Raw genomic sequence first — 12853 nt, 5'->3', positions numbered from 1 at the left:
TATCCTCGCTTTTTCATGTACATGTCTTTAGTACCAAACCTGTCCTCGCCGTCTTCTACTGAGTGATTGTTATCTAGCTACCCGAACACAACCCCGGAATTTTCGCCCCCTTAACCCCAGCCAATCCATCAATATAACTCAAAAACGTTTGGACTGGAATCATGTCCACCAGTCCCAAACTCGGATTCGAGCTGCGCAGGACCTGTCCACCCCACAGGATCCTGAGGTAGTAGCATCCGCCTTTACTATACAATTCAAACACGACTTCGGACCCCATGCCCGGCCAGACCATCACGTCGACCTGCAGGATCGACAAGAGCCTCGACACCGACCCGTCATGAGCGACATTGTGTCTGTAAATCGTGCTGTTGGTCCCATTGATCGCCGCCCTCAAATTGCTGGCCAGTTCGGCGGTCCAGATACCGAAACTGCCTGTCGACATTGGCAGCGAAGACGGAGAGTCGCGATATATGAACGAATACTCGTACTGGCCGCGGCGGAACACAGCATCCGCATCAGCCTGCGTGATACAGTTGCTGGAATTCCCAATCTGACAAGGCAGTGGCTTCTGATGACACAGTCTCGCTGACAGATTGTCGAAATAGTGGTCAAACCAATTATGCCAGCCTGAGTCACTTGTGTTCACGCCTGACACAGAATCGAGCTTCGCGTACAGTGCCACCGAGTCGTTCAGATGCAATGTCCAATTCGCAGCGGAACTGCCCACGCTATAACTCGCGTACAGGTTCGTAGAGGCGGTGCAGGTATACGCCGGTTCCAAGGAGTCGATGCTGTCGGGCTGTATGGCCACGCCGACATTTTGGTCCGTGAGTGTCGGGTACTGCGCCTCGATGACCTGTCCGACAACTTGGGAGGTGATGACATTGTTGGTTACCCTGTAAGTGATCTTTGAGGCGTCGTACGAGGACGGTAAAAAGCCCAGGAGGTCATGGTACACTCCATACAAGTCCTTGCCGTGCTGGCGGGAATCGTTGAGGCCGGCGCCGCTGATCTGGGGGAATTGGCATGTACCGTTGAAGCCTTGCGGGGCTAGGGGGTTGGAGTCCGTCGTGTAGACTTGCCATGCGACTTGAGCGGATGTGCCGTCTGGTCTGGGGGCGCCGTAGAAGAACAACGCCTCGTTGTCGCAGTACCATGCGTATGTCTCGTGCGGGAATGTGTTGGATGCGTAGGGGGTGCGCTTGTGATGGCGGTGGATCAGTTCAACGTATACCAAGTCATAGCCTGACGGAGCTGTGGGATACTCTTGGCGACGGACATGAGGCATGTTGCACCAGTTGTATGTGCTATATGCTGTAGTTGCCGGCGTGATGGAAGTATTGTACACGCCTTCTGAACCTGTGCCGTTGACGACAAAGCTCAGATTGTTGATATTGGTCTGGTTGGGAGCATGCCAGGTTAGGTCGACATTGGAGGCTTGAGAGCATTGTGCCGCGGCTTGATGGGCCACAGCCCCCAAGAAGAGGGCGTTTCGGATTCTGATGACCATGTTGTTCTGCCACAGTTGTCCCAGGAAGATGTCGAAGGATGTTAGGAAGTCGGTAATGAAGCCGGCAAGGGCAGTATTTGAGGTCCGCATGTCGGAGGCATCTTCGGATGACTCCCCCTATGACTAGCCACTTGGAGGGTAGAATCTGCAAGCACGTTGTTGATGAGACTTGTGAGAATAGGAAGGTCTACAAGACGATGTCTTGGTGTTGATGCAGGAGGACTTAGGCGAAGCATATGATTGGTTGGCTGAAAACGTGGTCGAGAGAATGCCATTGAGAGGCGCCGAGTGTGGAAAGTAGGGATTCCACCCGTCAGCAATGATGCCACTAACAATGAGCCTCGCTTAATCTCAAGCAAGGTACCAAGCGAGCTAGGGAGGTAGATATCTCATCTAATTCCCAAAGGAGACCAAGTCTTAGAACATTACTAGGAGCCGATAAAGGTCCCATTCAGTAGTAAACATAGCGAGATCCCACCTGCCTAACCTCCCCCGTACTATCACTGTTACAGTGCCGCTGATGTTTTCTAATGTACTCTTTGCGATGAAAGCACTTACCACAATCATGACACTGGTGCGGTTTGATTTGCAGGTGAACTTGCCTCCAGTGTCGGTTGAAGGTAGCCCTGTCCGCATAGAAGCGATTGCAGGGTTTGCAAAGATTGGGGTGCCGACGAGAGCGCGGCCGTTGTGGTCGATCTAGGTAGGCTGAAACATCTGGCTCATGGTCCCCCGACACTGGGTGCCGACGAGAGCGCGGCCGTTGTGGTCGATCTAGGTAGGCTGAAATATCTGCCTCATGTTCCTCCGACACTGCGTGTGAACTAGAGACATTGTTTTCGAGGGGTTCTGGAGTCGCAACAGCGGAAACCATTCCTTCAACATTCAAGTCAATTATACCAGGGCCTTCTGGCGTGGCGATCATGGACATTGTGCCTCCAACATCCGAGGCATCTTCTCATAGGGTTCCGGTATGACGAGCGTGGACTCGGTCCGTTCGGTAATCGGGCCACAGACTCGGAGGTGGCTTTCCAACCTACTGCGACGATCAAATTGCAACCCACAAGTGGTACACAAACCATGTCGCCGGGGATGGGCTTTTTTGTAGTGCCGCAGCATGGAGCATCTGTGGGCGAAACTCTGGTGACAAACGATGCACACAGTAGGTCCTGCAGGATCAAAGGGAAAAAAAGCTGGTCGTCCTGGGCCCCGACGACCCGAACTCGGGTAAAGAGCCATGAGAGATGCATCCGGGTAGGACGTGTCCGACGCGAGCGGCTGGTGGTCGAGATCGGCTTCTATATTGGACTGTGTCGGTTCTTCTTTGACCGCAACATCGTCCTCATCGTCTGATATTTCAATCCATTCGGGCGGGTTATCTCTTCTCCGTTCTTGTTTGTGCTTCCCACCTCCAGCATATTCACTCAATCCTTCTAGTAACATGCCATTGAGTGACGTAGGGTCACTTGTCACCGATGATTTGTAGGAGGACGTAGGTAGGCCCGAGAGTTCATTTGCGCTGGCTGTAGTGGAAGACCGGTCTCCGCCTGCGGCAATTGGTTCCTCTGGCATTGGAGCTGGAGTTCTCTCATGCCGAGATTTCTCTTCTATTTTGCGTTTCTTCCTGACGGACTCGTCAACATCCGACCACTCATCTGCATATTCTGGCCACTCGTCCGCAAAGTCTCGGTAGTGAGGCATCGAATCTTCGTCCGGCAGTGGGCATGCCGTCCGTATGCTCGGCGCGAATGCGGGCGACCCAGGACGCTCATGCCGATATTCTTGCCAATGGACAAATTGAAGAGGTCAGGCCCTGGGGACACCAAGGGGTCACAACTGGATAGATCAAATTGGGCTGGCGGAGCCATGTGATCAGCCGAACTCGAGATCTTGTTAAAAAGCTCTGTCAATGACAACTCACCTATGTCTGTCTAACGTATACTTTTTCCTCGGACTTGGAGGAGACATTGCGTGCAGCCTCGCATACGGATCAATGGCAGAATGTTTAGGGCTACTCTGTACTGGACTTTCCAATCTACTGGTAGCTGCCGAGGTGGGACAGCCTCGTAGATTGCGCTATTCCCGATTGAGACCCCACCATTCCGCGACGGATCTTTCCTAACACTGACTTGGATTAACTAGCCTGATACCACAAGACAAATGTCAATGAATGCCATCAATATCCATCATCTGGAGTTTCTACACCGTTGCTTCTCGACGGGAAAAGCAAGAAAGAAAGTTCTTCTCACCGATCGTAGCCCACAGCGTGCCCGCTTTGACCATTTTACGGCCGTCTCAGCGTCCCCGTCGATGGAATAAATATGTTGTTTGCCGCATCAGGCTTAGGAGACTTCGATCTTGAGACAGGGCAGTGCTCGCGCAAAGGATTCTGCATTGTAATGCACCAAGATCCGCTTCGCCAAACCTGAGTGCTGCGCTATAAATTTACCGTGCCAGGCCAAGTCTGTCGTTGATGGCACGGACTGACTAGGCCCAGATACACCAACTTCTAGGTGCTTAATCCATTTCCCTCACATATTGCTAGAGATTGGACCGCGATCATTTTCGCTCCTTGTGTCAATAACCTTTCCCCTGCACTTCTGGCTCTACCATGTCTACCACGTCCAAGTTCGTCGACCGGAATGGATCGGCGTATACTTTGCGGAATTTGCGAGCACTGACCTTCTGCTCGAACAGAACGTCAATTTCTGCGGGAGCAAGACCCTTTGGCTCAGGCAGTCTGAAGAAGCACCAGATCGTGGAGACCGCGCAGAATCCTGCCCACACAAAGCCACCCTTTCCTCTCAGGTTCCAGGCTGTTGGATTGAGGATAGGAGGGTTGAGGAAATTGGCCACGATGCTGGCAACATTGTATGCATTCCGTGCCAACACAACTGTCTTGACCCGAAGCCGGGTGGAGGGAATCTCGGAGACCAGACAGTAGCAGACTGGGCCAACGGTGAGATCGTATGTGAAGACGAAAAGCATGAGGAAGGTCCCAGAAGCGTAGGGCAGATCGTCACTGATGTGAGGGATGCCCATAAAGCCGACGGTCAACAAAATGGTGAACATGGTGGCGAGCCCATAGAGGTATAGAGTGCGTCGCCCAAGTCGAGGCATTAGCCACCACGAAGCGACGGTGCCACAAAATGCGAGGGCGTTGGTGCCCAGACTGAAATCGAACGCTTTGGAAGGATCGAACCCAGCTTGCTCTAGGAAATAGGTGACATTGCCGCCGAACCAGATACCAGTCCACACCTGGATGACCCACGTTGCGCATGCGATCTCGGTTCGGCGAAGGTTGGTCCCTTTGAAGCAGTCGAGGTATGTCGTGCCTTGGGTGACCTGGCGTTCGTGTTCATTTGTCAGGACCATCATACTAAGTGTATTGTCGAGCTGGTCGTCGGTGACGATGGAGGAAGTCAGCCGTCTCAGTGACCTTCTAGCCTGCTCGAGGCGACCTTTTCGTACAAGCCACCTGCATGGAGAGTATTAGATACATAGTCATCACCCTTACGAAAGTCGACCTCACCATGGAGACTCAGGTGCAAATATCATGCCAATGATAATGGGTACAGGCCACACCCATTGAACTGCGTATGGTCTGCGCCATGCCCATTGGTCTGGACGGTTAAGAATACCCCGTAGGACACCTGTTTAGTAGGATATTAGCAAGGCCTCGATGCGGAGATGGAAGAAAGTCTGCCTACCAGCGGAAATAAATTGCCCTATTACCCAGCAAAGGTTGACGTAAGTTGTCAAGATTGGGCGCAGCTTGATTGGAGTGACGTCGGCGGCGTAGGTCGTCGTGAGGGTCTGAAAAGCACCCCAAGGTAAGCCACATAGGACTTCGCCTGCGAAGAGCATACCGATGCTCTGTGCAAAGAAGAGAAGAAAGATGCAGGCAATAACCATGATGAGGGCACCAAGGATGACGGGCTTGTATCCGAAACGATCGGCCAGCTGGCCAGCGGCCAACAAACCTGCGACATTAACGGTGTTCGAAATGGTCAAGGAAGGAATCTTACCCATGATCTCGCGTACTGCGGCGCCATTCTGAAGTCCCGACTGGCACGGGGATGACACCTGGTAGGAACCGTCTGGCAATTGATGGCCAAAACGCTGGTTGAATTGGGGAAGGCCGTAACACGACCCGAGTAGGGCTGTGTCCTACCCCTCCATAACAATGGCAAGGGACATGATCAGCGAGAAGCAGATCGCCTTGGGATAGGATCTGACTGCTTCCCAATGTGTCATGTTGTGCTCCCGATCGGTAGCTTCTTTGGCAAGTCCAGTAACTTGGTTCAAGTTGGGAATTGCCATCGACATCTTACGGAAGACTTCATCATCCAGTGCGGCCATGTTATCTGAAATATGGGCGACTCCAACGACGGAGCTCCGCCTGCGGCCGTTGAGCTCATCGGCGTGCTCCCGATGGTCAGCAGTATCAGGTGCCATTGCAGTCAGGATGGCGTGGGTCGGGGCTTCTTTCAGGATCTTTTTGGTCGAAGGGAAGAAGGGAGTGGTGGAGGTTGTGGAACAGAGCTAACAAGTGCATGTAGGACTCTTGCTGAATTATAGACGAACAAGTGAGGTTGTAAAGGCCTCTTATATATTCAATTGTAACAATCACAGCGCCCATGAGTCTGCTCAGACCACGACGTAGCGTGACAAGATACCACTCAGCGGCAATGAAGCACTTTGATAGGCTCAAGACCGCCTTACCCCGTGTCTGCGGAAGTGGGTCGAAAGGAGAAGTATGCGGAGGGCCTTTGGTGGGTGCGGAAAACAGAACTTGAACCCTGGTGCGCATGACTGTTTCTCGAGATGATTTTACGTCCACGAAATTAGAATTGCGGACCCAGTTGCATCCATTCTGCCACCGAAAATCGAACGATCCAGAGTGGTAGAAGACGAGCTGAAAGGATTAATTGGGGAAGAGTCACACTGTATGTCTGTAAATCACAAGACCAGCTAATGTGTTCCAGTCCTGGTCGATCCAATCCTCGACTAGGTTTGCCGTATCGCTACGAGTGGGTTGCGGAGGTATGCTGTCAAGCGCATCACCTAAGAAGAGCTGGCATGATTCAATTGTCGAAGCTTTGCCATTTTATCAGTGAAAAAGAGGACGACTTGTCGCGGCGCCGTGGTCGGTCGAATCAAGCACAATTCTTTCGTGGTATATGTACTTCTGGTGATTACTGACTTAGGCCTATTGCATGTATGGACATATACTATGTAACCCATATGCTTCAGCAACGGGTGGCTAGCCTTCATTCAGAGCGTGGGACAGTGGTTGGCTTAGGAAAGTCGCTCCCCAATGTACACTCTCGCCTCCCATGGCCCCAGACGTTCCCCAGGGTCAGTCTCGTTGCTAACCAGAGAACCCAGTTTCAAGCCTTCGACGGTGTCAGGAATAACAATATCCTGCTCCTCAGTGCTAAAGTTCAACATCACATAAGCCTGATAGTCCCTAGCCTTCTTGGTAAAAGTGAATGTCAATGGATTGTCAAAATCATGAATCTCAAAATGACCGTGGATGAAGACGTCTGCATATTCCTTTCGGATCTTCAGCATGCGCTTCCACATCGCGAGGATGCCGTTGGAGTCGTCCTGCTCGTGAACCATGTTTATTTTGGTGTAATTCTCGTTGACAGGCATCCACGGAGTTGCATCTTCAGCTGTGAAGTCTGCATTGGGACGTTCAGTCCACTGCATTGGAGTTCGTGCATTGTCGCGACCAACTCGACAAAGAGCATCCTGGGCTTTCTGCAACATGCTCTCATCGGATGGATACCGTTGCTGGATATCTTTGAGGTAATTTAACGAGCAGACGTCCTGGAAGTACTTCGATCCTTCACCCCGAGGCACATTCATCATGCCGATTTCCTGGCCTTGATAGACGAACAGAGTGCCTGATAGAGTGGCGAAGAGGATTGCAAGTAGTTGCGTGGACTTGATACGATATTTAGGACCCTCCGTGCCGAGCGTGGACAGATTCCGTGGCTGATCGTGATTCTCGGCGAAAACTGTCGCCCACGTATGGGGAAAGTCTAGCAAGCTTTGAGTCTTTTGGATTGCTGCCTTGAGCTCAGGCAAGCTATGCTGCCACGTCTCATGAGGCGGCCTTCCGTAACGGCCACCAAGTTCACAGATGCCAAAGTCAAAGACGCAGTCAAGCTCCCGCTGCGTGGCTGAGATATACTTGATGACCTCGTCACTTTTAGTGCTTGGAAGTTCTCCAACGAGAAATATATCTCCGTACTTGTCGAGGATGTCGCGCCGCTGCTCTCTGAGCCACTCGTGCATCCTGGGTCCGTCGATATAGAGCAGTTCTGCATTCTGGTATACTTCTGCAGGATCTGTGATCGATGCATCAGGAAAGTTGACATTATTGGAGTAGAGATTGACTGTGTCCACACGAAAGCCGTCGATACCTCGTTTGAGCCAGAACTCGATGGCGCTTGCATATATCGCTTGTCGTGTTGCAGCATTTTCCCAATTCAGGTCCGGCTGCTGGGGGGCGAATAGGTGTAAAAAATACTGGTCTCTCTCGGGCACGTATTGCCAGGCACTCCCACCAAATGCTGCCCTCCAGTTAGTTGGGGGTCGTCGTATGCCGTTCGCATACTTTGGATCACGCCAAATATACCAATCACTATATTTGTTGTCCCTGCTTTTTCTGCTTTCTCGAAACCATTCATGTTCATCGCTTGTGTGGTTTACCACCAGGTCTAGGATCAACCGCAATCCACGCGCATGCGCTTGTTGGATGAGGCAATCCATGTCGGCAAGTGTACCATATTTTGACCATACGTCCTCGTAGTTTGATATGTCGTAGCCCATATCATGTTGAGGAGAATCATACATAGGACAGAGCCAAATGGCATCAGCTCCAAGACCCTTGATGTAATCCAATGTCGAGATCACACCCTGGAGATCGCCCATACCGTCCTCATTGGAGTCTTTGTACGATGCTGGCCAGATCTGATAGAAGGTGGCATTTTTCCACCAAACGGCCTTGATATCACGCATAGCTGGTCGGATGGCGACAGCGTCGAAGTTGTGCAAATTGGGTCGGGGTTTTTTGTCGACGAGTATGCCTTGAAAAAGCGGCACGACAAGAAGTTTCGATGCGGCTGCGAGGAGTATGCCTAGTATAAGGAAGAAGTTCAGGCATGTCAAAAACCGCGCGCTCGTGGCGGTACTGGCGTGTCATACATGCAAACCGCCATCAGGACTAGGCCTATGAGAGAGTGAAAATGTGAATTCGCTCCGTCAACTTCCAGGAAACGCTGACTTGATCCACACCATCATCTGAGCGGAGAATGGTGGGTCTTTGGGTCAGACCTCTCTTCTTCTGCAGAAGAGATATCATGCATCGTATATTTGCATTCTGATCGAGCTCTACCGTGGTTTGTACAGCAATAACAAGAAGCGGAGCCCCAAGGTCGAGGAGGTAACGCTAGTGCTGGCTGTGTCCTCGATTAGTTTAGACCGACGACTTGCGGCGGCGGCATTGATTGGCTTCAAAGCCACCGTCTCCGCCGGCGGCATCCACTGGCAGTTGAGGTGACCATTTCCGCCGACGGCATTGACTGGCAGTTGAGGTGGCCATTTCCGATGGCGGCATTGATTAGCAGAGCGTTGAATATGCTCTGTATGGCGCGGCGACTTGACCTTCCCGTCACCTGTCCTGCTCCGCACATATTGACATGCCAGCAAGCGATCTCATCCTGGACCCACGCTCGGCGGGGTAAAGGAAATGAACAACCCTGCAGGCATGAAAGCTACTGAGGCAAGAATTGTCTACCGGCCTGAAAACTTAAGGTAACCCGCTTGTTTGATATGAATGAGTGAGACAGATAACCGTTCGCTAAAAGAAATCCCGGAGAATGTTGCGAGCCCCAATCTCCGTGCTCCTGCCCGGTTCCAATTCTCGGGATGGATGAGCCGCACAAGTTGCACCACCAGGTGAGAGGGCAGTAATAGTGATGATATCCTCACCACTTTCACTATCTTTTCCAAGGCCCATGAAACGGTCCCCAGCTGGCGAGGCGTATTGTTGGAGGAAATGTAGCATCCACTGATCCATATCGAAGCTTTGATCCATGCTTTCTTCGCAGGCACGATGAAACGCCTTCAGTCGGGACATCGACAAGTAAAGGCAAGGCCAGTATCTTTGCAGCTGCAACAGCATCTTGAAATTCTGTTCCAGCAGCTCCTTCGCTTCTCGCCGAGAGGCTTCATTTCCCTCAAATAGAAGGGTGTGTAGATGGGTGGACGACGCAATGACAAGCAAATGCCCGTTGATCGCCCATAGGCATTCAAGTCCGGCAGTAGTATTCGTTTTCCACATCAACTTACTAAGTTCCAATGCGTGGTACTTGCATCGACTCGCATAGTTTTGAGCCACATGCTCATACAAGAAAGCTGTCGAGAAGGGTTGTTGGTGACTGTTCTCCCCAGCGTGGCGTAGAAATCGATAACACAGGACTTGGGAGTGATGGTGATACCCAAAATGTAGCGCAGCAAATACCCTTCCAAGTCCTCGATCCGCATAAGCCTGCAAGTTTGCTGGGGTACTCTCAAGGTGGTCCGGAAGACGGGATCGCCAAAGGTCGAGCTGGAAAGAGAGCTGTTCTACTTCCTCCAATATCTGTGCCCCACTAGCCACATCTTTCATAGCTTTAGTGTTCAGCGTATGAATCTTAGCCATGATCTGGGTCAAGGGTATCATTTGAGTCCACAGGCCCGATTCTCGTTCATGCGCGGTGCTAGCAGGGGCATCAGGGCTCCTGTCAGACCTCAAATTTGTGAATGCAGCCTCCTCCATTGGCGGCGGATAAGCAGGCTCGACAATCAATTGCGGCGGGATGGCAAGGCTCGTTGAAGTCCAGGCATCCGTCATCCATACCGTCCACCAGACTATAGCACGTGAGCATATTTTGTGCACCATATCAACACGGCACATACTTCGAATCTCCGTCTCTTGTTGAACTGAATCGGCACTTAGGCGCCGCGGAAGGTCCAGTAATTGGACCATCCGGATTGCCTGAGCAGCGTAAAGTGACTCCATCATTGCATCGCCCTCGATAAAAGCCAGATTGGCCAACAAGGCGCAACCTTGGATAGCCGTGACAGAAACGGCCTCAGTCCGAGAATCAAAACATCGCTTGCTCTGAGTAGCCCAATCTCGGCCGCGATCACATGGCTCGATGTGGTTGATCGATGTGGTTGAAGCAGACATTCGTTGAAAACCTGCAACCGCGGTCAACAGCTTGTTCCGGCTGGTAAAGGTCACCACAGACCTTGCCGCCAGAGCCATCATCGCTAGCACCAGGAACTCTGGCGCTTTTCCATCTCTATGCATGGAAACAAACGAAGGCTGATGGAAGAGCGCATGCTGTTTGTCGTGCATGAAGTCGAAGTACAGGTCGACGAGCTCATTCCGGAGCTCATTGTCCCTCAATGATTTCGATTTGGATCTAGGGATGGCCTTCGGCGCCATCGGATCTCTTCGTTTGTGTAGCCTGTAGGTCGCAGTCAGCTTCTGTACCACCTAACCTGGAGGGCGGTAGTTATGGACCCGTGTTTGACGTTACGTTGACGCCTTGGATTGATTCGGCTTCAGAATTATTACCCGAGACTTTAATTTCGTTATACCATGGCAACCTTTGACGAGCAGATACTATGAAGATAAAGGAATAATGGTAATCAATGAGAAGAGACAACATATAAGGCTGCTATCATTATCAGTCACGTCGTAAAGCTACTCCTTCCTACGTGTTGTACCTCCCTATGGCTATTCTTGTGGCTAACGGTATCGAAATTAGGTATACCTTGGCGAGTCGATTTTGGCAGATAATTAGTGCTTTGCGATGACGGAGAATATACGTAAAGCCTTGGCTTGTCTCGCGACCCGTCTACATCTAGGTCCCGAAACCCGGAAAAATAGTATATAACGTAGGACGGGTAATACGATACCGAGAGTAGCAGGCTTAGCAGAAAGGCAAAGGCGTCAAACGATCGGCTATGAGTGGGATAGATTCTGGCAGTTCTGATCGCCCCGTCCCTAGCAAAGAGACAAAGAAAAGACACGACTCCACACGGCCAAGGGTGCCCTTAGATCCTACGAGACCACAATATTCCGCCTTCTAAGTACTCTCCTCGTGCGCTTAAGCGCTTACTGGCCCCAGACCCAGAAACCGAAAAGCTTAGGGAGAGCCCTCTATCGGCCAAGACTAGACTACCATAGGTTAGGCATTTGGTCATGATACCGAAACGAATTAATAGGGACGCGTTAAATTACCGCGAAGTGAGACAGGAGACGCGGTTACTTAAAGGATCGACGATGGTAATCTCCACGCCGGAATAGGTTAAATAGGCGAAGAGAACGAGATGAGAAAAGGAGGGGGAAGAAAGAGGAGCAAGCCTGGTTCTAAAGCAAGTAGCAGTATTTAGCGGCAAGAGCTTAACGGCTTTATATGGCCTCCCTTTAAAGACATATTAATATAGGTCCGTACTTAACTGTCAGTATACGGACCAAGCCTCTCCCGATCAGGGTCGAAAGCGACTATCTTACACTAGATACTTTAGATAGTCTTCGAATAGTTTAGGGCTATATTTTAGTTGTAGCCTAGGCCAGACTTTCCATATCGACTTGTTAGCTCCTATACTACTATCTATAAACTTTCGTCTTGCCGCTCGATAACGACGCCTAAAATAACGGCGCTACCTATCGTCTAATATACGTCCGGTAAAGAAAAACCTTCTTAGCTAGTTTTAATCTCGTGCGGGGCGATAAACTTTATGGAGGCTCGGGTCGTAACGAGGGACGAACCTTTCGGATACTAAGTGAGTTAAGGTATAGGTTCTTTCTTAGTTGAAGGCTACGGAGCTATCTAATCTCCGAAGGTCGCCTTAACCAGCTTGTATTAATATTATTTATTAATTAATATACGACGAGATAATGTATAGTATCGCGGAACTCGAATGAAGTCGTAAGTTTACACAAGAGGGAAGAGATTACCATGAACGTCCTGATATCGGTTATGCTTAGGATTAGGATCTAGTAAAAAGGGTTATCCTATACTATGAAGCCTAACGCATTTACCTCGAAGATATAAATATATTTAGCTTATAGTAGAAATACTTCTTCGTGGTGATATAGTCCTCGCGGCAGGTGGTTAAGATAGCCAGCTAAACAGGCTTCCACTGATAGTTAGGTATCTGTTAGGAATCCCACCTAACAGAGTACAGAGCAGGTCACGTGCGAGTCACGTGCGGAGACCGGTGCATTGGGTAGGCGCCAAGGCGCCATTGACAGAGCTTTCCATAGCT

The 12853-nt window shown here is 50.8% G+C and overlaps 5 protein-coding genes across 5 annotated transcripts; all 5 read right to left on the bottom strand.

Annotated features, from left to right (window-relative positions):
- Window positions 1–73: 73 nt before the first annotated feature.
- On the bottom strand, window positions 74–1510 carry EDD37DRAFT_565131 (acid phosphatase; the record flags this gene model as incomplete). The annotated part of the gene is made up of 1 exon (XM_062814040.1): window positions 74–1510. The coding sequence occupies one exon, from the start codon at window positions 1508–1510 to the stop codon at window positions 74–76; it is 1437 nt and encodes a 478-aa protein (XP_062669323.1).
- A 921-nt stretch (window positions 1511–2431) lies between these two features.
- On the bottom strand, window positions 2432–3211 carry EDD37DRAFT_609648 (uncharacterized protein; the record flags this gene model as incomplete). Its single annotated transcript, XM_062815146.1, has 1 exon — window positions 2432–3211. The coding sequence occupies one exon, from the start codon at window positions 3209–3211 to the stop codon at window positions 2432–2434; it is 780 nt and encodes a 259-aa protein (XP_062669322.1).
- Window positions 3212–3593: 382 nt separating this feature from the next.
- EDD37DRAFT_686987 (putative maltose permease) lies at window positions 3594–5872 on the bottom strand (the record flags this gene model as incomplete). The annotated part of the gene is made up of 5 exons (XM_062819925.1): window positions 3594–4988; window positions 5043–5163; window positions 5221–5493; window positions 5539–5632; window positions 5696–5872. The coding sequence occupies 5 exons, from the start codon at window positions 5870–5872 to the stop codon at window positions 4088–4090; spliced, it is 1566 nt and encodes a 521-aa protein (XP_062669321.1). The 3' UTR covers window positions 3594–4087.
- Window positions 5873–6677: 805 nt separating this feature from the next.
- Window positions 6678–8792, bottom strand: EDD37DRAFT_681661 (glucan 1,6-alpha-glucosidase). The gene has a single exon (XM_062819762.1). It carries the CDS (start codon window positions 8543–8545, stop codon window positions 6812–6814), a length of 1734 nt encoding a protein of 577 aa, XP_062669320.1. The 5' UTR covers window positions 8546–8792; the 3' UTR covers window positions 6678–6811.
- Window positions 8793–9300: 508 nt separating this feature from the next.
- Window positions 9301–10760, bottom strand: EDD37DRAFT_658046 (uncharacterized protein; the record flags this gene model as incomplete). The annotated part of the gene is made up of 3 exons (XM_062818938.1): window positions 9301–9386; window positions 9518–10438; window positions 10487–10760. 3 exons carry the CDS (start codon window positions 10758–10760, stop codon window positions 9301–9303), a joined length of 1281 nt encoding a protein of 426 aa, XP_062669319.1.
- Between the last annotated feature and the right edge of the window lie 2093 nt (window positions 10761–12853).

Source organism: Exophiala viscosa, assembly GCF_022695815.1.
Source record: "Exophiala viscosa unplaced genomic scaffold EDD37scaffold_6, whole genome shotgun sequence".
In the NCBI taxonomy this organism is placed as follows: domain Eukaryota; kingdom Fungi; phylum Ascomycota; class Eurotiomycetes; order Chaetothyriales; family Herpotrichiellaceae; genus Exophiala; species Exophiala viscosa.
This window is presented reverse-complemented; position numbering and strand designations above follow the sequence as displayed.

Excerpts from the sequence above, each read along its gene's own strand:
- EDD37DRAFT_681661 (XM_062819762.1), bottom strand. The coding sequence starts at position 8,545 with ATGCGTGATATCAAGGCCGTTTGGTGGAAAAATGCCACCTTCTATCAG.